We start from the raw sequence: 25869 nt of genomic DNA on the forward strand, positions 1-25869 counted from the left end.
AGCGATTATGAACCAGCTCCTTATGAATCAGGAACCTTTATTATGGGAAAGAACAAGAACGAACACAGGGGACAAACCCCACGGCCAGGCGGAAGCCACATATTAAAGAAGACCGACTGCTTACAAATCCCTCCCAAGTTCAGTGCAGTCTTAACGAAGCCTGGGAATGGCGTGGGAGAGTCTTGACAATTTCAACTACGTCTCTAGAAGCATAGACCAGGGAGAAGAGCTAAGAAAGGCCTGGAAAGAAGGAACAAGTGGGGGGGGGGCACTTCTCCCAGACACCTGAGTTGTTTACAAAAGAGCGCATCAGGCTGCAAGAGTGACTGACAGGCCAGTGACATGCACAGGCAGCAGTGCAGGTTAAACACTATCCAGACCTTCCCGCACGGAGCACTTAGTGGTGATCACTGAACTGTCCATGAGGAGGGCTGGCTCTCCTTACACATCCCCTACCAGGTGCATCTGAGATGGATGATTGACCTGCAGGGTGCATCGCAGGACACTGTGCTAGTGCTAGGGAATGTTCATGGGCAGCCAACACCAATCTATCACGAGCCTTTAATTCCAGCATTCAGGAGGCTCTGTGGGTTTGAGCCCAGCCTGTTCTTCACAGCCAGTGTCAGGCCATTAGGACTATCTAATAAGATCGCGTCCCAGAAAATAATAATTAATAATAATAATAATAGAGCCCAGACATGGAGGTGCATACCTGTAATCCCAGAATTTGGAGAGCTGAGGCAGGAGGATGGTATGCAGTTCAAGGCTAGCCTAAGCTTTATAAAAGATCCTTGTCTCAAAATCACAAAAATCAGAGATGGGCCTCATTTGGGATACTGTTTGCACAGTTCATATCAAGCCATGGGCTCAATCCCCAGAAAAAGAAAGAGAAACTAGGCATGGTGGACCATATCTGTCATCCAGCACTCGAGAGGTAACAACCAGAAGATGGGGAGCTCCGAGTCATACATAGCAAAGTTTAGGGCCATTTGGGGCTGCCCAGGACCCTGGTTCAAGGAGCTGAGCACTGACTGCTCTTCTGCTCTTTTAAAATAAAATAAAAAAAAAAAAAGACCCTGGTTCAAACAAGCAAAAATAGATATTTTTGTAGATTTTTTAAGTGTAAGTGTGTGTGTGTGTGTGTGTGTGTGTGTGTGTGTGTGTAACTACATGAGTTTATGTGTATCATGAGCATGCAGGTGTCCTTGGAGGCCAGAAGAGGTCTTTGGATCCCTGGAACTGGAGTTACAGACAGATGCATGGCACCAGATACAGGTACTGGGAACCAAAGAGAGGTGCTGAGATAGAGCAGTAAAAACTTTTAACCACTGAGTCATTGCACCAGCCAGTATTTGTTTGAAATCTGCAATACATCAGTATAGTTTCAGTTTACATTTCCTACTCTGGCATCCTGAGAAAATCAGTCAGACACAATGCAATGATACAAACACATTGCTTAGGAAATAACTGAGCTAACGCTTCAGCCCATGAAGCCGGTATTAAAAGGAACTATGCAAGCCAGAGAAACAATGAAGGCAGAAATGATCCGTTCAGAAACTGATGAGGTGGGGAGCATGAAAGGAACAGCGGAGTGCTCAAACAAAGGCGAAAGCTGAGATTCACGGCGCTCCGGCACAGCCGATCAAAGGAAGAAAATGACACTGGGGAGGGGCGTGTGGGGAAATGGAAGAGGTAGGGAAATATACAGTAAGGCGAGGGTCAGGGCTGGGAATGAGGGAGAAGTGCAGTGAAAGTAAAAATGTTAATTCTCAGAGACGGAAAAGATAAAAGAGACACAAACAGAAAACTACACTGCATGATATGAGCACTCCACAAAACAGGCAGATTCCCAGAACACCACAAACCCTCAAAGTGGACACAAGAACCAGAAAGCCTAACCATGAGCAGCAAGCAGGGAACACAGTCAGAACACAGAGGTGCCTTCTTGGTGTCTGCCTGTCACCGACACTTGTCACCAGTGACAACCAGTGACTCTCATCTTCAGAACCTCTTACATTACACTGACACAGCCACAAACACAGATGGCCTCTTTTAGGGAAAGGCATTAACTCAAGGCTCATTAAGCAAGCCTTCAGACGCATGGTAGGCCAGGCATGGTATAGCATAGAGATGAGGCAGAAGGATTATCATGAATTTGAAGCCAGTTTGTGCTATACAGTGAGACTTTGTCCAAAAACAAAGCAAAATGCAAGATGTGTGATAAGGATTATCTTTTCTCGTGTTCCGGGTGAGTGCTTCCATCTCTCTCGAGTCGCACAGTGCAAAGCTGAACAGCTGGACAGTTCCTTACAAAAATAAAATGCTTGCCACAGGATCCAGCAATGGCATGGCTTAGTACGCAAGTGAGGTAAAATCCTGTCATATAAAAGCCTGCACATGACTGTTATAGAGGCTTTACATGCAGCTGCCAATACTTGCCAACACCCTTCAGTGGATGATTCAAATGTATTGTGTGCTGGTAGCAGGATACTGTTCCATGCTCAGAATTCTAACCTACCATGCACAAACACCCAGGTTAGATCCCCAGAACTGCATTAACTGGGAGTGGTATCCCACACCTGATCCCAACACTCAGGAGGTGGGGACAGGAGGATCAAAAGTTCAAGGTCATCCTCAGCTACATAAAAAGTTCAAAGACAGTCTAATCTGACATAAGACCTGACTCCAAGAGAAGGGAAGAAAACACACTGAAGCATCCTCAGCGCTTCTCCGTAGAGGAAAGAAGCCATGCTAAAAAGATTATAGACTCCAGAACTCCAGCTTTGCGACATTCTGGGAAAAGCAAACCATGGCAACAGTAAAGAGACCAGGGGGTTGTGGGCAAGAAGAAAGAGACCAGGAGGTTTGTGGGTAAGAAGAAAGAGACCAGGGGATTGTGGGTAAGAAGAAAGAGACCAGGAGGTTTGTGGGTAAGAAGAAAGATAAGCTGGCAGGACAGAGCCTGTTGAGAGGACAAACTGCTGTGTCGCACTCTAGTGATGGACGGATGTCACTACACTCTTTTCAAATCTACAGAGTGTGTATTAGCCCAGTTGGAGCTCTGATGTACGCTGAGGACATTGTCCAACAATGCCGCGCTAAACAGACTCCACTGGACAAATCCACCCTTGTGGTATGAGACACTGACAGAAAGCAACACATCCTGAACTCAAACGTTAGGAAGCTTCTACACGCTGCTCAGATTTACCCCTAACTTAAAACCACAACAAAACTAAAACCTTCCCAGAGGGGAAAGTTTTCATGCAAGAATGAGTTATTTTAAAAAATGGCAGCTATTATTTTTAAATCACAGAATTCCAAGATAGCTTATCATGTAGCAGAAGTCGAGGAAGACAGACAGCCATCTATGGAAGAGACTGACTCGATGGTAAAATGCAGCCATGTAGGGAAGACACTAGCTCGCTGACAAAAAAAAAAAAAAAAAAAAAAAATCTGTCCTTGCTTTCTTCAGTTCCAATAGAATGCCTTGGTGTGCTGGGAAAATGGATCCCCACCAAGACAAAGTCCCCAGGCTCCTCCGTCAGCCTCTGTGGCTCCAGGGAGACTGATTGTGTGCAAATGTGATGAAAGCAACTTTGGGGTGGGCAAAAACCTCACAAGGGGTGGGCAAAAACCTCTCAAGAGGTGGGACGCTTCTGAGGAGCTCTGAGGCTCTGGCTAAAGAATGGGGCATCACATGCTGACAAGACTCCACGTGACTCTGGACCTGGTTATCATGGGTACAGGAATTCTGCTGCCAAGCCTGTCTTCTCTTAGCTGGGCAGTGGTGGCACATACCTTTAATCCCAGCACTTGGGAGGCAGAGGCAGGTGGATTTCTGAGTTTGAAGCCAGCCTGGTCTACAGAGTGAGTTCCAGGACAGCCAGGTCTATACAGAGAAACCCTGTCTCGAAAAAAAATTGCATACTGAGTAATATTCTCTCACTACATTAAGGTAAAGAGTCTATGAGACAAGAGAAAAGGACCCAGAATGAAGCCAGACTCGGAGCTCCTTCTGCACTGTCTTTGAAAACTCAAGGTTCCAGAAAATAGGGAAGTTACTTGGCCAGTTTCCACCAAATAGGAGTTCTCAACTCCCCTGAATGATCAACATGGAGAATGGACAAGATCAACCCTGGTGAGCTGCAGGGATGGCATACGCTGCCCAGAATCTATCTGCTATTGCATTTTATTATGGTCCTGGGATTGAACCCAGGGCCTGACAGATGCTAAACATACCACTGAGCTACAACCCTATTGCCCGCCTTTGCGACCATATCAACTGTCCTCATACTCCCCTCTGCTGTCAAGAAAAAGCCGAGAGGCTGGAGAGGTGGCTATGTGGTTAAGAGCATAGCTGCTCATTCAGAGGACCTGGGTTCGATTCTCTGCACCTACGTGGCAGCTCACAGCCATCTATAACTCCAGTTCCAAGAGATCTAACATGCTCTTTTGTCCTCTGTAGGTGCCAGGCATATGCTGTACAGGGGAAACACTCATGCACATAAAATAAAATTCAAAAAGTATTTTTTTAAAAAGACAGATCCCAAGTTTCTTGTGGAGCTTTAACAACTATCACACCCCTCCCCCACACCTGAACCAGGTTCAGTTCCCAGTACAGGAAAATCTTAAATATTAAACCATGCGAGTGGGGCATGGTGGTACTCTCTGGAATCCCAGCTACTCAGAAGGCTGAAGCAGGAGAGCCTGGATGGTGAGGTTAGCTTGGGCAGCACAACAAGATGAAAGAAACAGAAGGGTGTGCACAACTCACACTGTCAGTCTCCTGTGTCTGACGTAGGCCTGCAAAGAAAGATGTTTAAAGAAAAACTTTGAATCTACTTTGAATCTTTAGTGCAAGTTCTTTTCATGGTCTTTGAGAGAAGTAAATCAAATGTTCCTACGATTGTCAGGGGCTGGGGACATTGCTCAGTGGCAGGTCTTGTGCTCAGAGATTCCTTGCTCAGCACCAAGAAGAAAAGCAGCCACTGTTTGAAAACACAAGCCACTAGCTCATGGGAAAGAGCAGGAGAGATAATCCCGGGCCCCTACCATGAATTCAAACTACACACATGTGCAGTCTCAGAGACTCCCACCTTCTTTCTTGAGAGGTCAGCAAATCAGGATCCTTACCTCTGGAGACTTTGTAAACTTCATAGAAAGAGTGGAAGTGGAAGCCCAAGGAAACAAGCAGGCAGAGAGTCAGTTCCCACCGGGGCAGCATAGCTGGAGGCTCTGCTTCCCAGGGTAGCGTGGACAGTTCTAGGAGAGAAACGGACAAAGTGTCACTGAGTAACCCTGCACATTGGCTTCTTGATATCAACTGAGTTAGCTGTCACTCCCAAGGCCCCTTCACTTTTCAGGGTGACATTGACATAATCCCAACCAAAAAACTCTGTTCTCAGGGACCTTACCCCTTCCTACATCCAACGTACATATGTGCACATGCATGCCCTTGTGCATACACACACACACACACACACACACACACACACACACAAGCATGCACACACCCCACTTCCCTAGGTCTTTCTCTAGATAGATCACAAAATACATCGAAGAACTCCCTTTTCTTTGTGGGCCCTCTTATCTCCCCCTATAAAAATTAAGGAGCATGACTTCTAAGGTCACAGCACGAAGCACTTTGCCTGGGATGTAGCAATAAGGGGTGGCCATGTTTTCTATGAATACCAATGCCTTTGGCAGCCAGAGTAACTGCAAAGCACAGATAAACCCCCTCCTCCTCTTCCTTCTTCCTCTCTCCTCCTCTCTCCCTTCACCTTTTCCCTTTCTTTCTTCTACACATACTCAGCCTCCTTTCTCATAAAGGAACTGGATTTTAATCTGGACACATAAACACTGAATTCCACACATGGCTCCATGCATATCTGCCTCATGAGTACAGGAGGGTGAGCCCATGGGTGGTCTCCTGGTTTCCACCCTTTCATGCTGACCAACTGGTGAAACCTGCACGGACAACAATGTAGAAGGGTTCCAGTCCCTGGCTCCACAGATGGCCTCAGCCCAAAGCTGTCCTGACCACACCTGGCTAAACTGCCACAAGGAAAGTCCGAGAAGCACAGAAAGAAATGTCCAACATCTTTAGTCGTATTCTACCTCATATCTGTCAGAATGGCTAAGATAAAAAACTCAAGTGACAGCTCATGCTGGTGAGGATGTGGAGCAAGGGGCACACCCCTGCATTGCTGGTGGGAGTGCAAACTTGCACAACCACTTTGGAAATCAATTTGGCAGAGAAAGTTGAGAATAGTTCTACCTCAAGTCTCAGCTATACCACTCCTGGGTATACACCCAAAAGATGCCCCACAAGGACGCTTGCTCAACTATGTTCACAGCAGCTTTATTCATAATAGCCAGAAACTGGGAACAACCTAGATGTCCCTCAAGTGAAGACTGGATAAAGAAAATGTGGTACATCTACACAGTGGAATACTACTCAGCTATTAAAAGCAAGGACATCAGGAAATTTGCAGGCAAATAGATGGAACTAGAAAAGCTCATCCTGAGTGAGGTAACCCTGACCAGAAAGACAAACATGGTATGTACTCACTTATAAATGGATACTAGGCATAGATTATAGCATAGATATCAAGGTAGAGATGGAGGGAGAGAACTGGGTCGGGGAGAGTGTGGGGATGCGAATAGGGGGGATCAAGTCGGGGAACCGCAGAGGGAGAGGGTACTGGGAAACACAATTGGAATCAAGTGGGAAGCATTTCTGGATCCTAGAAACCTAGGACAATGGAAACTCCCAGAAACCTGTGAGGATGTCCTAGCTAAGACTCCCAGCAATGGGATATATGGAACCTGAAACAGCCTCCTCTTGTAACCAAGCAAGACTTCCATTGGAGGGACTGGAACACCAACCCAGCCCCACACAAAACCTTCAATCGACAATTTGTCCTGCCTACAAGATGCACAGGAATAAAGATGGGGTAGAAATAGAGGGAATAACCAACCAATGATTGGCCCAGCTTGAGACCCATGCCACCCCTGACACTATTAATGACATTCTGCTACCCTTGCAGATAGGAGCCTAGCATAACTCATCAGAGAGACTTCACCAGCAGCTGATGGAAACAAATGCAGAGACCCACAGCCGAACAAAAGGTTGAGTTTGAGGAATCCTTCAGAGGACCAAAACGAAGGATTGAAGGAGCCAGAGGGATCAAGGACACCACATAAAAACCTACAGAATCAACTAACCTGGGCCAACGGAGCTCACAGAGACAGAGCCACCAACCAGAAAGCCTGCATGGGATGGACCTAGGCCCTCTACACATATGTAACACGTGTGTAGCTTGGTCTTCATGTGGGATTCCTAACAGTGGGAGCAGGGGCTGTCTCTGACTGCTACCTGTCTTTGGGACCCTTTCCTCTAATGATTGAGGACAGGACAGGGGTCTGGCTTCTCCCGTGACAGATTCTGCTCTCTAGAGGATCCTGACTTCCTACATACACTTCTCCCGTTTCACTCCTGCCATCTGTCTCCTAGAACAGGTTTCCGGAATTCTGTAGAAACAGAGAGGCCATGTTTTCAGGAGTGGAAGGGGAGTTTCTCTTGGTATTTTAGCATATCTCCTGTCACTGAAGACGGAGGCTGCACTAGACGTCTGTCTCGTCTTCCAAAGAACTGTAATTGTAAAGTGTTCCTAAAAAGTGCTTCTATAATTTGAACATAAATAGCCTTGTGTGTTAGGGGAAATTTCTAGAAGCCTTACTTATTCAAAGATTACTCTGTCTTGTGTAATGCATGAAGGATTTACCTCTGAAAGGCTCATTTTTATAACATTTCTTTTTGCTGCAGCCTCAGCTGTATTATACAGCGTACATATGCATGAATACATAGCATTAATAATTATCAGGAAAGCAATAGGATTGTCTCCCCCAGCACATCCAAAATTTGGATCTGGTCCCTACAGCTTCCACCCAATGGCATGGAGGGGGAGAGCGGGGTGGGGGGGCGCAAATGCCAGCTAGGACTCAGCACTCAGCCATGGGCTGATTGAACCACATGTGAAGGCAGCCCAGCTCCCAGACACCCATGTGGCTGGTGGATGGATTAGATGTGAACTGATTACCCAGGGCCAGCCCCCAAGCACTCTATAGGCATCGGCAGCTACTAGTTGGTGATTTAATGCATCATTAGTCTAGCGGAGGCCCCAAGTGGAAGGAATCCCACTAAAAGCAGCTAACCTGGCCACAGCCACCCCCACCTGCTCCTCTTCTCCTCCAGCAGTCAGGCAGCGCTCAAGTCTTCCTTGGGACCACTCTTCTTCCTTTCCCCGTGCTCAGCCCAGGGCCCCACCCTCAAACTGCATGTTAATGCTTTCTGCCCAGGGTTTCTTCCCCGACTCTTCTCTTCCCATCCCTAGAAATTATGTTTAAATGCCTTCCCAAAGCCACAAAGCCTGTAGAGACAGTCACAAGCCCTTAGCACTCCGTCCTTCCACATCTTCTCAGCCCTTGCTCACTTACCATACGTCTTATGATGTAGAAGGACCACGGCCACTCATGCATGAGCACCGGCACAGGAGTGCGCACACACACACACACACACACACTCATACATGCATACACACTTCTTTCTTTGTACTGTGCCCCCAGACGCCAGAAAATGAAAGATATACATCTGTGAATCTAACTAGATATCCTTAATGCCTAAGCCCTTTATGGTTCCCAAAAATAGTTGCTTAAAACTCCCAAGTTTCTAATTTTCATACTCTAAACAGCATGTTCATCAGGAACCAAAAAGGTTCTTGCTCAAGCACACACATACACATCTCTTGTTTGTGAGGCGCAGATTCAGCCCTGCAGCAGCCCAATCATGTGGATAAGTGTTAGCTCTGCAGCAGCCCAGTCCACACAGTGGGCACATGTAAGTTCTCTAGCAGCCCAGTCCACACAGTGGGCACATGTAAGCCCTGCAGCAGCCCAGTCCACACAGTGGGCACATGTAAGTTCTCTAGCAGCCCAGTCCACACAGTGGGCACATGTAAGCCCTGCAGCAGTCCAGTCCACATGGTGGGCAGGCCTAAGAAGGCCAAAACCTAGTAACACAGCATCCCCTCTCAAGTGTGTGGCACACCTGCTGATCAAGTTCATGAACGCGGTGGTGCCATCAGTGAGGGGCTAACCAGGGGGCAGGGATGGCTGGCGTGAAGATGCATCAGGGCTGAGACCATCAGCAAAGCAGCAGAGACTCTTGCACAAGTGTCTTAAAGATTGCCACTGATTTCCTAGAGAAACCTGAAGCTTATGAGCGAGCACATGTCTGTGCTGATTAATATTGATTACCAATTTGGCGGGTTTTACAGTAGTCACCCAGGGGACAAGTCTCCAGGCACACCTGGGAGAGAATATCTGTATTAGTTTAGCCTCTGGCCATGCCAGTGAGGGTTGTCTAGATTGGATTTCCCTCTGGCCATGCCTTTCAGGGATTATTCTGTTTAGGTTAATTGAGCTAAGGACACCTACCATAAAAGGAGGCAGGGAAGGGGCAGCACCATTCCCTGAGCTGGGCCCTGAACTGCAGAGAAAGTGACCTGAGACTCATCTCTCTCTACTCCCTGACTGCAAATGCAATGTGACCAGCTGCCTCAAACTCCAATGCCATGGTTTCCTCTACAAAATAGACCATGCCCCCACACAAGGAGCCAAAAGAAACGCTCTTCCTTAAATTGCCTGTCAGAGTCTTTTATCACATCAATAGAAAAGAAACCAACCCCCACCCGGTGCATGCCTGCAACTGCAGATGGTACAGAACCTTCTAGAGACAGGCACCTTTGGCTTTAGAGGGCATTGCATCCCACTAAACCCAAGCTAAAATATCCACTCAACAACACTCAAAGAATTCTAAGTCAAGCTGGAACTTCTGCAGAGCACATGCATGCACAGTGGCTGGAACTTCTGCAGAGCACATGCATGCACCATGGCTGGGACTTCTGCTGAGCACATGCATGTACCGTGGCTGGGACTTCTGCTCAGCAGATACATGCACCATGGCTGGGACTTCTGCTGAGTACATGCATGCACAGTGGCTGGGACTTCTGCTGAGCACATGCATGTACCGTGGCTGGGACTTCTGCTCAGCAGATACATGCACCATGGCTGGGACTTCTGCTGAGTACATGCATGCACAGTGGCTGGGACTTCTGCTGAGTACATGCATGCACAGTGGTTGGGACTTCTGCTGAGCACATGCATGCACAGTAGCTGGGACTTCTGCTGAGTACATGCATGTACAGTGGCTGGGACTTCTGCTGAGCACATGCTTGCACAGTGACTGGGACTTCTGCTGAGCACATGCATGCACAGTGGGACTTCTGCTGAGCACATGCATGTACAGTAGCTGGGATTTCTGAGCACATGCATGCACAGTGGCTGGGACTTCTGCTGAGCACATGCATGCACAGTGGGACTTCTGTTGAGTACATGCATGCACAGTGGCTGGGACTTCTGCAGAACACATGCATGCACACTGGCTGGGACTTCTGAGACCATGCATGCACACTGGCTGGGACTTCTACTCAGCAGATACATGCACAGCGGCTGGGACTTCTGCAGTGTGAGATGTAAGAGCTCAGATTTAGTTGTTCCCCTCTTCATAATTTCATGAATAGAAAATGTTTTTAACCATAGATCTCAGCAGCTCCCATCTGAGTCTTTTTCTTTCCTTATTAGGAGCTTTCAGCTTGTCTCTTAAAGAAAACACCGTGAGGCTGATCTGCCGCACGTCTGAATTTCCAGTCTTGCTCTTTGAGGCCATTGTTAATGCTACTTAGCACAAGCACCCTGGGGCTTCGATAGTTAATCTAGGAACTGAGCCTACTATAGGACAGGATGGGGAGATGCAGGTGTTTGGGCACACTGGACCCCAGGAGAAGCTATATCCTCTCTGCAGTGGGGCCAGTTGACCTTTTCATACCATGCAGAATGGTACACAATTTAACAATTTCTGTTAAGCTTATGTAATAATTTGTGTTAAATTTCATAAAGGAAAAATTTTACATTTTTAATTAAAGTCCATTTAATATCCCCGGATCACAGCTGCACACAGATAAGAGAGGCCTATATGATAAGAGAGTTCCACTGAAGATTTACTTATCTGAAGGATGAGGGAGAATTAAGTTCTACCAGCAAATTCGTCCATGCCTCAGCCGTGGGCTGTGGATTAAACACAATCCACAAGTCCAAAGCTCAGGACCAGGGTCCCACTGTAATACTGACAGATGGGAGAAACAGACAGGACATTGATTTTGCATTACATATTGGAAAGAAGAGACCTAGGGTTGATACTATTTTTAGAGTACCTTAGATTCACAGAATCAAAGAGACCCATAGGAAAAGAATCTCACAGCGGACGACGGCTCTGTGCCAGAGCGGCCTCCACTCCATCCTTTGCCATCTCAAAGACTCTCACAGCTCTGGCTCCATTTACAGGAGTCAGAATTCCACTCAGGGAGAAGGAGGGATCCACACAGGGACAGAGCGTGCCCATCAATGGCCAGAAGTGAGTACCCGAGTCTTTAGCTCCCACCCTCTCGGGGCAGAGACCCTGCCCAGCCCCAGGGGACAGCAGCAAGGTACCTCCTAACTGTTCAATGCCTTCTCATTGTGTGTGTGTGTGTGTGTGTGTGTGTGTATTTTCATCATATGAGTAGTTTGTGTGCACCCTCATGTCGAGGTCAGAGGGTAGCACTGGGTGTCTTCTTCAATCACTCTCCTCAGATTTTGGAATAGCATCTCTCACTAAACCTAGAGCTCCCCAGCTTGGCTAACTAGAAGTAGATCTCAGGAATCCCCACCTCCCTTCCCGTGTCTACCCTGAAGATGTTCCTCCACATGGCCTCTCTACCTTTTCTCAGTAGCTCTAACCTGAAGAGAACACTTTGCATATTCAAGAACTTACTCTCATCACAATTACAGCCTCAAGGATGTCACCTTCTTCTTCTTCTTCTTCTTCTTCTTCTTCTTCTTCTTCTTCTTCTGTTTTTTTTTTTTTTTTTTTTTTTTTTTTTTTTTTTTTTTTTTTGGTTTTTCGAGACAGGGTTTCTCTGTGTAGCCCTGGCTATCCTGGAACTCACTCTGTAGACCAGGCTGGCCTCGAACTCAGAAATCCACCTGCCTCTGCCTCCCAAGTGCTGGGATTACAGGCGTGCGCCACCACCACCTGGCAGGATGTCACCTTCTACTACAGGGGAATCCAAGGCCCAGGAAGGTCAGGAAACCCGCCTAGAGCCACACAGCTGAGCAGCAGAGCTTGGTCTCAGACCTACCAACCTGACTCTCTGACCTTCCCTCAGCAGCCAGTAAATTCTTTTACTTTCCCTCAAAATCTATAATGAAAAAAGTCTGTCAGAACAATAAAAGATGGTATGGGCTATTTAAATGTAAATAAACTTAAATGTAGGTATAATTTTAAATACTTCCTAAGGAAAGTTGAAAGCCAAATAGATGTAATTAAAATGCACATGAGTGTATACACACATCGGCGACATTCCTTCAGAGGCTTATGCAGAAGGTTGAGTAAACCATGCTAACTCGTGTGTCAGAGTTGGTGGGCCGGAGATAGAAATGCTTAGTAAACAGAGATTTTCTTAGTTCCAAATTTAGGAAAGATGAGCACCCCAGAAATCACAGTAATGAGAACACACACCTGCACACTTCAGGGACAATGACAACTTCAAGGGGGGTCGGCGAGTGGACCAACTCAGGGCCTCAGTTTCTTCTGAGGATCCAACTGGATGGAACCACTTGCAGTTCTGTTCACAGAATATAAATTACATAATTCCTTTCCCCTAAAAAACTAAGGTCAAACTCATGGTGACCCTTCCAACAGGTCTTTTGGCCACATCCTATAAAGGGAAGCCCCTTCTCTAAGTCTAATGCCACCAGGACCTGCAAGGTGGGATGGACCGACTGGAGATGACTCCAAGACTCAGTAGAAAGTCTTTTAACACAAACTAGGGAATTCTAAGCCTGAAACAGGATGTGTCCGTTCCCTTGCTCTGTAACCTCCACTCCACCCCCACCTCCCACCACATTCTGGCTTTAAACTGGAGGCTTGATCTTTCTCAGGACCTACATGAGGGCAGCCTGGCTTCAACTGACATCACCCTGGGGTCACCTGCGTGACTAGAGTCACTGCATAGCTCGGCAGGTGGTGGAGGGCGATTCTGGCTTTCTGTGTTAGCAGGTGCTGGGTTCCACAGTCCTCCACATGTAGGCAATGTTCCATGAGCAGGATGACTGGGTCTTTGCTACAACATGGGGGCTTTGGGAGCTAGAGTTACAGGCAGGTAAAGGCGCCTGAGAGGAAAGCAGAGGACCCAACTCTGGTCCCCTGTGTTTGCTCTTAAGCACTGAGCCACCTCTCCAGCCCCTGAAGTAAATTCTTTTTAATCCAATTGTTATAATGTTTTTTTTTTTAAATCAAGTGGGAGGAACATTAATCCAAAAGCAAATTTTTATTCTCAGTCTTCAGTTTAGCATTCTCTGGCTTGCATGTCATACCACCAACAATCCTCTCACCAAACATGACCCTAAGTCTTTTTATATGAGTGTTAAAGACCAGTAAAAAGGAATCAACTTTTTCAAGTCCCTAGTTCAACAAAAAGTAATGATCTGATATTGCATTTCCCCCCTTGACAATTCTCAACCTATCTTACGGCTTTTTAATCAACAATAATGCACTCTCCATATTCCAGTCTCCCAGATTAGGGAAATCTGAATGAGTCAAGTGTCTCTTACAGCGGAACACTTTACATAATTTTTTATTGAAGTATGCTTTTTAAAATGCAGGCTTTTAAGACGTAGGCTTGCTGTTGTGGTCAGGCTGTACTCTGCCTTAAGTTACTCCATATTGTTTAAAACTATTTTTTCCAGGATGTTGCCTTGTCCTGAAACTCTGTTTTATAAGCAGCTTTGACTCCATTAGAGAAGGATGACTCTGTCCCTGTGTTGTGCCCATAAATGCTACCATTTGGCCAGCACTTGGCATGGATGATAACTTATTCCTAAAGGCAGAGAAGGTGCCACACTGCACCATTATCAAAGTACACAGGCTACCTTAGCGTATTAAAATCTTATCAGGAAAATCAGACCAAGAACTTCCCAAGCACACCAGACAGACAAGGGTGCATCCCCTAGCCTGGGTCTGGTTAGAAGAGGCTATCTAATACTGCCGTCCGTATCGATGGCTTCACCAGCCTGTAACCTCACCAGCCGTAGTCACCATACACCACAGAGGCTTGGCTCTGTCCTCACCAACTCACTTATGTAGCCACTCAGATTGCTGTCTGTCCACCTGTCCTCCTCCCATCTGTCTGGAGCCGGCTCTGCTCTTCACCTCCAAGGCCTCCGCCCTCACTTCTGTAGCCCGATTCTGCAGCTGCACCTCCAGGAGATGAGCCCAGTATCTGGTGCTCTTTCATCCCCAATTAGCCTTTTGCTCACCCACAGTGAGGCCTCTTTGAAGGGCTGTGGACTCTGTGGCATCTGCTTTAACCCTTGTAAATATTTTGTAGCCTTCATACAATCATACATAGACAGTAAACCACTGTATGGGAGTCAGTCTGGCTGTGAAACTCTCCCCACCCTCAAAGGACTGAGAAGAGGCTGTCCTCTGCCATGTGTCCTCTGATCTCTTCCTGCCAGGCTGGCTCTTTGGCTGAGGCCTGAACCCTCCTTGCTACCTCTCTGTCTGTTCGTGTTATTAATATCTCTTCTAATAAACTCCTTAGTTTCTAGCAATCTGTGTTTTTGAACTACCTACCCCATCCAAAACCTAATAGACAGACTGATTGACTTACTGTGTGATGTATAGTGAGTGATCTGAGGGTCACATCAGTAATTAAGACTGGAATGAAAGAATCTGTTGACTAAACCAGCTAACAAGGGAAACCGTAACTATGTGGCAAATTGCAGCCAATAAAAATGGTGTTGGCTGTGGATTTATCATTATTTAATAAATTCTGTCACTATGGGAAGGCACAACTGTGTCCATCAATATTTCTAACAGCACACTAATGACACTTGCCAAAATAATTACTGCTATGATGAAATCAACATGACCCATCTCCCCCTTCTCTCCTACCCTTGTCACTAACTGCACCAGAACTGACCCCAGTCCAGTCTCCACCTCCACAACTCCCCTTTGTCCAAGTTTGAGCTTCACTTACACAGCATAATCAGTGTTGTGCTGTCACCATGTCACCAGACAGAAGAACTGGTAAGGCTATAGCAAGTTCAGAACCCCCATAAAATGCATAATTGAGAATGGCAGGAGTTCAAACTAGCTCCCGATCAGATTCCTGTCCTGGAGCACGTAATCAGGATGCCCCCCTAAGAGGACCGTGACAACCGATCACATAGTATAGAACCTAGAATTCTCCATACTAACAAGGTATGGAGGGCTCCAAGTATTTAGTCAATGAACATCCCTTCCTGGAAAAGGGATGTAGTCTCTTGTTCACCCTGAGTAGGTCATATGCATCCACATCTGCCATGAATAAAGTAGTTTGGACCACCAAGGACTGTCTTCTTCAAGAACCGCCTGGGATCATACAGAGAGCTGCCCCTAAGTCTCCTGCAGAAGCCCCCACCCCCACTCCTGGTACTCAGAGCTAAGCCAGATTCCTCCCACCCTGCTTCATCATGGATCCACAACTGGTTTCCAACTCCTCGTGGTTCCCAGCAGCTTCTGGGTACATAAGAGGATGGAACCCCTCTCATTCTCAACCCCTCCCAGTTCCCAGCAGCTTGCCCAGAAGTTTGAGAACCACAGTCTCTATCCCAGCCCCCGCCGCTGTTTCTCACCCAGAGAAACACGGGCTGGGACCCCTATCTTTTTTTTTCTTTTTTTTTTTATTCGATATAATTTATTTACATTTCAAATGATTTCCCTTTTCTAGCCCCCCCACTTCCCGAAAGTCCCGTAAGCCCCCTTCTCTTCCCCTGTCCTCCCACCCACCCCTTCCCACTTCCCCGTTCTGGTTTTGCCGAATACTGTTTCACTGAGTCTTTTAGTCTGTGTTTTCACTCCCCAAGCGTCCTATTGGCCACATTCGACTCTCCAGCGGTGAGGAAAACAAAACAAAACAAAACAAAAACAAAACAAAAACAAAACAAAACAAAAAAACCTAAAAACCACAGAGCCACATATCTGCATCAACTTATCAACTTCTGCCTTTGAAAAAATAATCTCCTGGGTTTTGAACTTTTTAAACAATGGTGATGTAACCCTGCCTGGGCTGGAACTTGCTGTGTAGACGGGACCAGACTGGCCTGGAACACACAGAGATCCTCCTGACTCTGCCTCCAGAAGGGTGCGCTTAAAGGCATGTGCCACTACAATCAGCCCAAGACTGAATTCTAACTGACTCTGTGGCTCTGAAAAGCAATGATATATCTTCCATTATTGTACATTTTCTTTAATTTCCCTCCCTTAAAAGCTTATTTTTTGTTTGTTTTGCTTGTTTGTTTTTAGACCATATCTCCTATTAACCAGGCAGCCAACCATGCTGTAACACAGCATGATTTTGAATATCCGCAGTGCTAGAATTAGAAACGCAAGTCACCATGCACTGTTTATACAGTGCTGAGGATGGAACCCAGCCACAGCCCCTGCCAAAAGTCTGTACTTACCGATACCAATAGTTGGGTTTTAACTAGTTTATTCCTTCCTTTTTTTTTTTTTTTTTTTTTTTTTTTTTTTTTTTGAGACAGGGTTTCTCTATGTAGTCCTGTAGTCCTGGCTGTCCTGGAACTCACTCTGTAGACCAGGCTGGCCTCAAACTCAGAAATCTGCCTGCCTCTGCCTCCCAAGTGCTGGGCTTAAAGACAGGTGCCACCACTGCCCGGCTAGTTTATTCCTTCCTGATATGAACAAAGTTTACTTGCCTGGAGTAAATCAGAGCAGACTGCCTGGTTGTTTTGTATCTTTTGTATGTTTCTTTACCGACTTTAGGTCCCACACAGTTTCTAGTGATTTTCCTGTCAAATTTCATAGCGATGCTATAGCGTCCTCAGAAACAAACAAGTAGTGGCCCCTCTCCTTTCTTACTTAGTTTTTAAATATTTGGAAGCTTCCACTGTGAAGCCACCTGGTCTGGAAAACTTTGCAGTGAAAAGGAATTTAAGCTACACTCAGTTTCTCAGGACTACTTAACCATTCTAGTTTGACTGTTTATTTGAAAACCTAGGAGATTTCTTCTCAATTTTCAAACACATTAACATAATGTGGCTGGCTCCCTAGAGCATCCTCAGCTCAGGGCGTGGACTAAACTAAACTCCTTTTCCTTCCCTGACACTAGTGTTAAGGTTGGATAAGAAATGCCCCCCACAGATTCATTGTATGAACATCTGGTACGAGACTGGTGACCCAGTTTGGGAAGGTTGTGGAACTTTTAGGAGGCAGAGCCTGGTGGGTCACCAGGTACGGACATTGAGGTTTATAGCTAGGCCACAATTCCTGTTCATTTCCTGTCTCCTAACTATAGATACAATGTGACCAGCAGCCTCCAGCTCTCCTCCCTACTCCCCCTCTCCACAAATGCAATAAGCCCCTAACCTGCATGAGGAATAGACCCTTCTCCCTAGGAACCGCTTATCCTGGAGTATTTTGGTCAAAAGGATGAAAAAGATAACTTAAACACTATCTCTCTCTCTCTCTCTCTCTCTCTCTCTCTCTCCCCTCTCTCCCCTCCCTCCCTTTCTCTCTCTCTCTGTCTCTCTCCTACTCCCTCTTTCTTCTCATGAGAGTTGAATACATCCTATTCTGTGAAATCTTTCTCTGATTCGTCACTTTGTCTGCCACTCAATTAGACATAACTTTCAAACATGGTTGCTTCCTTCTACGACCTAACTTTACCTTCATTGTTTGGGCTTTAAAGTGTGTACTAAGGGCGTGTCTAATCCAGACAGAAGAATTAAAGGTGTGCGCTAAGGACTGAGCCATGCCACAACTAGAAAAAGGGTTTACCAGTAATCAACAAAACCTCAGGGTTCACAGTGTGATCAAATATCCTGCAATAGAACATTATACACATCTGAGTTTTCATGGCATTTTAATAACTTTGTTTCAGTATCATTTATAATCCCTGTACTTTTAGTTTTGTTTTTTGGGACAGGCTCTCATGTTGAAACCACTGCCTTGACCTCTTGACCCCCTGCTTCCAAGCAGCACTGTCCTGAGCTTTTTCCACACCTTTTAAAAAATCCTCTAAAAAGGCCTGTGGCAAGTTCTGTAAAAACCAAGAATTTTATTTCCCTGAGGCCTTGAAGTAGGGCATGCCTGCCCTTGGGCCACACTGACCAGAGCCTGATATCACCAGGAGATCTTGCCAGCTGCCAACCAGGGCCTTGACCTCACTGTCAGTTAGTGACTCTCCAAGAGAAAGCTAAGTAAAAATCAGGTAAAGCCTTTGTACCCAAAGAGTCCAAACATGAGTCCTAGCACAGACAGGTCAGGGGTGCTGGTGGCCTTGAAGGCTCTTGAGAGAACACAGCATGTCTTTCTGGGGTGCTGTCAAGCCTACACATCCACTTAAATTATAAACTGTACCTCTTGGGTTGGAACTGTCCTTAGCCAGCACATAATCTATCCTACAGCAAGAGAAATCACAGGGAAGTCAGAACATGAAGAATAGAAGCCAAAAGAATGGAATTCAAGGCCCAGAGTGAAAGCTCACAGCCCTTCAATGATTTCCCTGAGCTGTGTCCCCATAGGACTGGAGCAGATGCATAGCTCTAAGTAGTAGAATACCACACTGCAAGGAGTAGACACACAGCAAAACACAGTCAGTCCCCACAAGTAGAAGGCCCTGATCTAAAGGCGGCCAATAGCTGTTGAATCTGGGAGAGGGGGACCTGCCTAAAAGCTGGTGTCTCCCAGTCTTGCCACTGAACAGAGGAGGGACCCCCTTCACAATAGCCACAAACAGCATAAAGTACCTTGGGGTGACTCTAACCAAACAAGTGAAAGACCTATATGACAAGAACTTCAGATCTCTGAAGAAGGAATCAAAGATCTCAGAAAATGGAAAAATCTTCCATGCTCATGGATTGGCAGGACTAATATAGTTAAAATGGCCATCTTGCCAAAGGCAATCTACAGATTCAATGCAATCCCCATCAAAATCCCAACCCAGTTCTTCATAGAGCTAGAAAGAACAATGCTAAAATTCATCTGGAATAACAAAAAAACAAAGATAGCTAAAACTATTCTCAACAGTAAAAGAACTTCAGGGGGAATCAGTATCCCAGACCTCAAACTTTACTATAGAGCAATAGTGATAACAACTGCATGGTATTGGTACAATGTCAGGCAAGCGCATCAATGGAATAGGATTGAAGACCCAGAAATGAACCCACACACCTATGGTCGCTTGATCTTCAACAAAGGAGCTGAGAGCATCCAGTGGAAAAAAGATAGTCTTTTCAACAAATGGTGCTGGTTCAATTGGAGGTCAGCATGCAGAAGAATGCGAATCGATCCATTCTTATCTCCTTGTACTAAGCTCAACTCCAAATGGATCAAGGACCTCCACATAAAACCTGACACACTGAAACTAATAGAAAAGAAACTGGGGAAGACCCTTGAGGACATGGGCACAGGGAAAAAGTTCCTGAATATAACACCAATAGCTTATGCTCTAAGATCAAGAATTGACAAATGGGACCTCATAAAACTACAAAGTTTCTGTAAGGCAAAGGACACTGTCAAAAGGACAAAACATCAACCAACAGATTGGGAAAGGATCTTCACCAACCCTAAATCTGACAGAGGGGTAATATCTAACATATACAAAGAACTCAAGAAAGTAGAACCCAGAGAACCAAATAACCCCATTAAAAAGTGGGGTACTGAGCTAAACAAAGAATTTTCACATGAAGAACTTCGGAGGGCTGAGAAACACCTTAAGAGATGTTCAACATCATTAATCATTAGGGAAATGCAAATCAAAACAACCCTAAGATTTCACCTCATACCAGTCAGAATGTCAGGAGACAGCAGGTGCTGGCGAGGATGTGGAGAAAGAGGAACACTCCTCCACTGCTGGTGGGATTGTAAGATGGTGCAACCACTTTGGAAATCAGTCTGGAGGTTCCTCAGAAAACTGGGCATGGCACTTCTGGAGGACCCTGCTGTACCACTCCTGGGCATATACCCAGAGGATTCCCCAGCATGTAATAAGGACACATGCTCCACTATGTTCATAGCAGCCCTATTTGTAGTAGCCAGAAGCTAGAAAGAACCCAGGTGTCCCTCAACGAGGAATGGATACAAAAAAGGTGGTATATTTACACAATGGAGTACTAGTCAGCCATTAGAAACAATGAATTCATGAAATTCATAGACAAATGGATGGAGCTGGAGAACATCATACTAAGTGAGGTAACCCAGTCTCAAAAAATCAATCATGATATGTACTCACTGATAAGTGAGGTAACCCAGTCTCAAAAGATCAATCATGGTATGTACTCACTGATAAGCGGATATTAACCTAGAAACTTGGAATACCCAAGAAATAATCCACATATTAAATGATGTCCAAAAAGAACGGAGGAGTGGCCCCTGGTTCTAGAAAGACTCATGCAACAGTATAGGGGAATTCCAGAACAGGGACGTGGGAAGGAGTAGATGGAGGAACAGGGGGAGGGAAGAGGGTTTATGGGACTTTCGGGGAGTGGGGACCCAGAAAAGGGGAAATCATTTGAAATGTAAATAAAGAATACATCGAATAAAAAAGAAAGAAAGAAAGCAAAAGAGATTTTAAACTGAGAACTGGGGCTCAGTGGTTAAATTAAACATTTGCTAGCCAGGCATGAGGGCCCAAATTCAGATCCACAGGTCCCGCACAAAATGCTCTCCCGGGGCCTGCAATCCTTCTCAGGGGGACACCATGCGTTTCACTGAAGGACTGCCTCACTGAAATGGGAAGTTTGGTCTCCTGAACCTTTTCTGCACTCAAGGATACACATGCACCACACCCCAACGCAACACAAAGCAACACACACATACACACACACATCAAAGAAAACAGAAATCTCCGAGCTGGGCTGGATCATTTTCTGCACTCAAGGATGCACATGCACCACACCCCAACGCAACACAACGCAACACAACGCAACACACACACACACATCAAAGAAAACAGAAATCTCCGAGCTGGGCTGGAAGAACCCCGAGGGAAGAGGGCATGTAGATGTCGGTCCTGCAGGGAGTAGCAGGGTTCTCTCGGTTCCCTGGACTCCATGCCTTTGTGTCGCCGCCCTCCAGCACCGGGACACGGGAAGCGGAAACGCTACTGCGTTTCTTCCCCACGTCAGCGGCGAGCCTCTCACGACCTGCTGCGGCACCCCCGCCAGCCCCTTGCCTCTGCGCAGGGGAAATCGTGACGGCCTTTGCAACCACAGGCCCCTGCGCCGCCGCCAGCTCCACGCGAGCCCGCCCGCCTGCTCTACACGCGCGCCCTCTGACCCCGCGGGTCCTCACCGCCCACGACCCCTCCTGCTCTCCGCGCGCGCCCCCGCCTCACGGCTTGCCCAGTCTGTCTCTAGCGGACGAAATCACCTGAATCGCGGCGTGTAGAGCTGGGCGCGCGGAAGAGAAAGTCCTGCACCCCGCCGCGCTGAGCCGCGGCCCGGGAAGGACTCGCGAGCGCAGCGCGGGTCAGAGGCCGCGGGGGTGAGCGCCTGGCCTGAGATGTTGCGCCCGGTCTCCCGGACACAGGATTGGCCGGCGCTCTGTACATTTACCGGAGCCGAATCATCTCGCAGGGTCCCATCAGAACCTCAGGCTTCAGGATTCCTCCGGTCTCCAAAGGAATGAGTCTGGGGTAGGGGTGTGTACGGCCTGCCCTGCTACAGGAAGATGACTTAGGCCAGTGAAGGGCTTTTAGCAGACATTGTTAGAGCTGGGAAAACCTCTGCAAAACCGGCTTTGCACTCTATGAGACCTAAAACCACCTTCACTTCCACCTTCCCCAGCACCAACCAAAACAGCCAAACCAGGAGTGCCAGGTTGCCTAAAATAAAAACACAGGGTGCCAAGTTAATACATTCTTGGTATCATATGGCCTTCGTTGTTTGGGAGACGTAATTATACTTTCTAACAGTTCCTGGGGGCTGGAGAGATGTGGTTCAGTGGATAAAGGGTTTGTTATGCAAGTATGGGGATCTGAGTTTAATCCCAGCACCCAAGTAAAGAGCCTGGAGTGGCTGGTGTGTCTGTAACCCCAACATTGAAGGGAGGGATTCAATTGAAGCCCCAGACCTTGGCCAGGTAGCTCAGTCTAAACAGGAAGCCTCCAATTCAGCTAGAGACCTCGCGCCACAGAAATGAGGTTCAGGAAAGAGGAAGATGTGGAAACCTTGCTCTATCCCCTTCGGGAGAGCACTCAACATGTATACAACATACATGTCCTGTTTATATGTAGTAACAGTGTGGTCTTGGTGCCTGACAAGACAGAAGGATCCTGAGTTCAAAACCGGGGGTACAAAGTGATTTCAAGGCAGCCTAAGCAGTCTTGTCAAACTGTCCCAAAATGTAAAAGTAAGCATTGCCAGAGGAGACACAGCTCAGCGGTGGAACCTCGCCTCACATGCAGAACACCCACAATACAAAACACAAAACAAGACTTAGCAAGGAGCTGAAGAGCATGCTGGCGGAATATTCCAAGTGTTACTTATTCCTACACGTAGATTTAAAACAGTTGATGGAAACCTCAGAATCCAGTCGCACATAGACAAGAGCCTTAAGTGTGAGAATGTGTTTTGATAAAATTATATTCTAAGAGCCTGGAAGCTTTGCTGGTCTTCTCAGCTGAAGTTAATAATGTACACTGAGGTCACTCAAGGCCACTGTCTAATCAGCCTGTTTGTTTAACCTGCCTTTAAGAGAACAATGTAACAACAGACTTGACTTGTCTTAGGTTTCCCATATAACCAACTTTCACCATCTAAACTAATGCGTAGCTATAAGCTTCAATTATATGCTCCTCTGTGCCATGACCCAGCGACATATACGTGTGCTCCAATAATCATTTGCTGAAAACATGAAAGGGAAAGATTTAAAGCAGTCTTACTAAGTGAACATTCACTGTAAATGTTGAAAACAACATTCTGATGTTGCTTGTTTGCTGTTTGTTATCAGGGCTACTTGGTGTTGATTTAATCGATTGTACAATCAAAGCCCTTTGGGACAAACACAGGGCCACGCCCACAGGCAGAGCACAGATTCAAATTCAGCTACACAGAAGACACAGGACCATGAGGTGGAGATTTCAAGTCCAGACTTGTGCTTGGTCAAATGAAACCAAAGAGATGTGGTTTGTTCCTCCCGGTCCCTGCCCCCTGCCAGGGTTTCTCTGTGTAGCCCTGGCTGTCCTGGAACTCACTCTGTAGACCAGGCCTCGAACTCAGAAATCCATCTGCCTCTGCCTCTGCCTCCCAAGTGCTGGGACTAAAGGGATGCGCCACCACCGCCTGGCAAGTTTGTTCCTTAATGTGATATTATCAGTGACTCTTGAGTTTTTATGAATGTGTTCAAATAGTCCGCATATTGGTGCCGTGTGGAGGACCAAAGCTACCTGCTAACCAGGCTTGTAACCCAGCTATTCAGCCAAGGCAGGAGGATACCAAGTTCCAAACTGGGGCTACAAAGTGAGTTCAAAGCCAGCCTGGGCAGTTTAGTCAAACTGTCTCAAAATTTAAAAGTAATCTGACCACTTATGGGGGATTTTAAATTCCCAGTTATGTTCTGAGTGTTTCCAGATGTTACTTCCTCCCCTTCTTAGTACTGGAAAAACCCTGTGTGCTCTTTCTGCATGTTTCTATGCATTTGATTAATTCTGTAGAATTTCACTTGATTTTGATCTTGGGATCCCTTGGTCTTTCATTAGTTTTGACCATGAAAATTTAAATCTTCTAATAAAAAAATTGGCAAAAACTAGCTGGGCGGTAGTGGTGCACGCCTTTAATATCAGCACCTGGGAGGCTGAAGCAGGCAGATCTCTGAGTTTGAGGCTAGCCTGGTCTACAGAGCAAGTTCCAGGACAGACAGGGCTACACAGAGAAACCCTGTCTCAAAAAACAAAACAACGGAGCTGGGGAGATGGTTCAGAGGTTAAGACCACTGACTGCTCTTCCAGAGGACATGAGTTCAGTTCCCAGCAACCACATGGCAGCTAACTATTGTCTGTAACTCCATGATCTGACACCCTCACACAAGAATAAAGATAGAGATTTTAAAAATTGGCAAAAAGACATTTTGAGGTAAAAAGTGTTAAAACTGAGGATACAGCTGTATCTCCTTTCCTAATATATGTAAAAGTTCAATGAGAAAGTGCTTACTGGTGTGTGCAAGGCCCTGGGTTCAAGCCCTAGTGCCAGAAAAGAAAACTGCAACAAACAAATAAAAAAAAAAATGTTAAATTGCAACAAATAAATTTTTAAAAAAGTTAAATTGCAAGAAATAAAAAGTGTTAAACTCCAACAAACAAATAAATGATGTTAAAGGTTGGTACATGTGTGGTTTGACAATAACCCACAAGGAACTGCCAGATGTGTTAGCTCTTCAAGAGCTCATCAAGTGCCTGAGAGAAACTAAAGTACTTTTCACTCAGGATTTTGGTCCACGGTCCCTCAGGGACTCCGTTTTGTGTAATGAGGCAGAATGGCCTTAGAACCCAAGGACATGTACCTGCAACTGACTTCTGCTGGGTAAACAAATACTGTAGAATATCTAAATCCTTAAGACATTTTAGCCTGGGGGCTGTGACAAGGTTTCTCTGTGTAGCCCTGGCTATCCTGGAACTCACTCTGTAGACAAGGCTTGTCTCAAACTCAGAAATCTGCCTGCCTCTGCCTCCCAAATGCTGTGATTAAAGGCATGTGCCACCACTGCCCTGTCGTTGGTTTTATTTATAGGAATAAATACCCTGGAAATAGTCTATCATATAGGAAATACTTTTCAGCTTTATTGAAGTATAATTGACAAAGCTGTGTTGTCTAAGGGCTACCCCTGAAGCCTTGATATATGGACACATTATAAAATGATTACCACAGTCAAGCTAGCTAACATCTATCATCTTGCAGTTAACCATTGTGTGTGCTCGTGTGTGTGTGTGTGTGTGTGTGTGTGTGTGTATAGAATCCTCTGCTCATGTGCATGTTTGTATGTGTGTGTGTAAAATCCTGTGTGCTATGTAGACTCTTCTATGTGTGTACACTCTTGTGTGTGTGTGTGTGTGTGTATATAGAATCCTCTGTGTGTGTAGACTCCTCTATGTGTGCTCATGTGTGTATGTGTAGAATCCTGTGTGTATGTATGTCTCTATGTGTGTAGAATCCTCTGTGTGTATGTATATGTATGTGTCTCTGTGTGTGTAGGATCCTCAAGCTTCGTCCTCAGCAAATTTCAGGTCTACGCTGTTTTTCATTGGTTCATTCCTTTTATATCCCTTTTTTGAGGCCCAGGCTGACTTCAAACGCACTATAACCTTGAGTTCCTGATCCTCCTGGGTGCTGAGATCATAGGCATGCACCAATACAATAACTATGTTCTGAACTAGGGTCACCTCGTGAGACAGTTTATCTTATAGCTGCCCCCCCCACCCCTGCTCTACTGTGTCCCTTGCTATTGCCCCCAAGACCTGCAGAGCTTTAGACCTTGAGCTCACTGGGGTAACCAGGGACTGAAAAAAGGCAGGCACACATACTGAAAAGCTAGGATTGAGTGAACCATGCATTCTGATGGAGACCCAGAACTCAGTGTGTTTGTTATCTATCACTGAGTGAGGTGGTAGGTTTACTGTACACAGCGGAATGAGGAGGCAGATTCAG

The 25869-nt window shown here is 46.2% G+C and overlaps 1 protein-coding gene across 1 annotated transcript in view; it reads right to left on the reverse strand.

Annotated features, from left to right (window-relative positions):
• The window catches only part of Hhat (hedgehog acyltransferase), a 253385-nt gene extending 231432 nt beyond the window's left edge, over positions 1 to 21953 (reverse strand). Inside the window, exons 1-2 of the mRNA XM_052200751.1 lie at positions 21599 to 21953; positions 5134 to 5262 (exon numbers count right to left, since the gene is read on the reverse strand). Coding sequence (XP_052056711.1) covers positions 5134 to 5262; positions 21599 to 21779 — 310 coding nt within the window. The 5' untranslated portion in view covers positions 21780 to 21953. The remainder of the gene's footprint in view (positions 1 to 5133; positions 5263 to 21598) is intronic.
• Between the last annotated feature and the right edge of the window lie 3916 nt (positions 21954 to 25869).

This window comes from Apodemus sylvaticus, chromosome 12 (assembly GCF_947179515.1).
Source record: "Apodemus sylvaticus chromosome 12, mApoSyl1.1, whole genome shotgun sequence".
NCBI lineage: Eukaryota > Metazoa > Chordata > Mammalia > Rodentia > Muridae > Apodemus > Apodemus sylvaticus.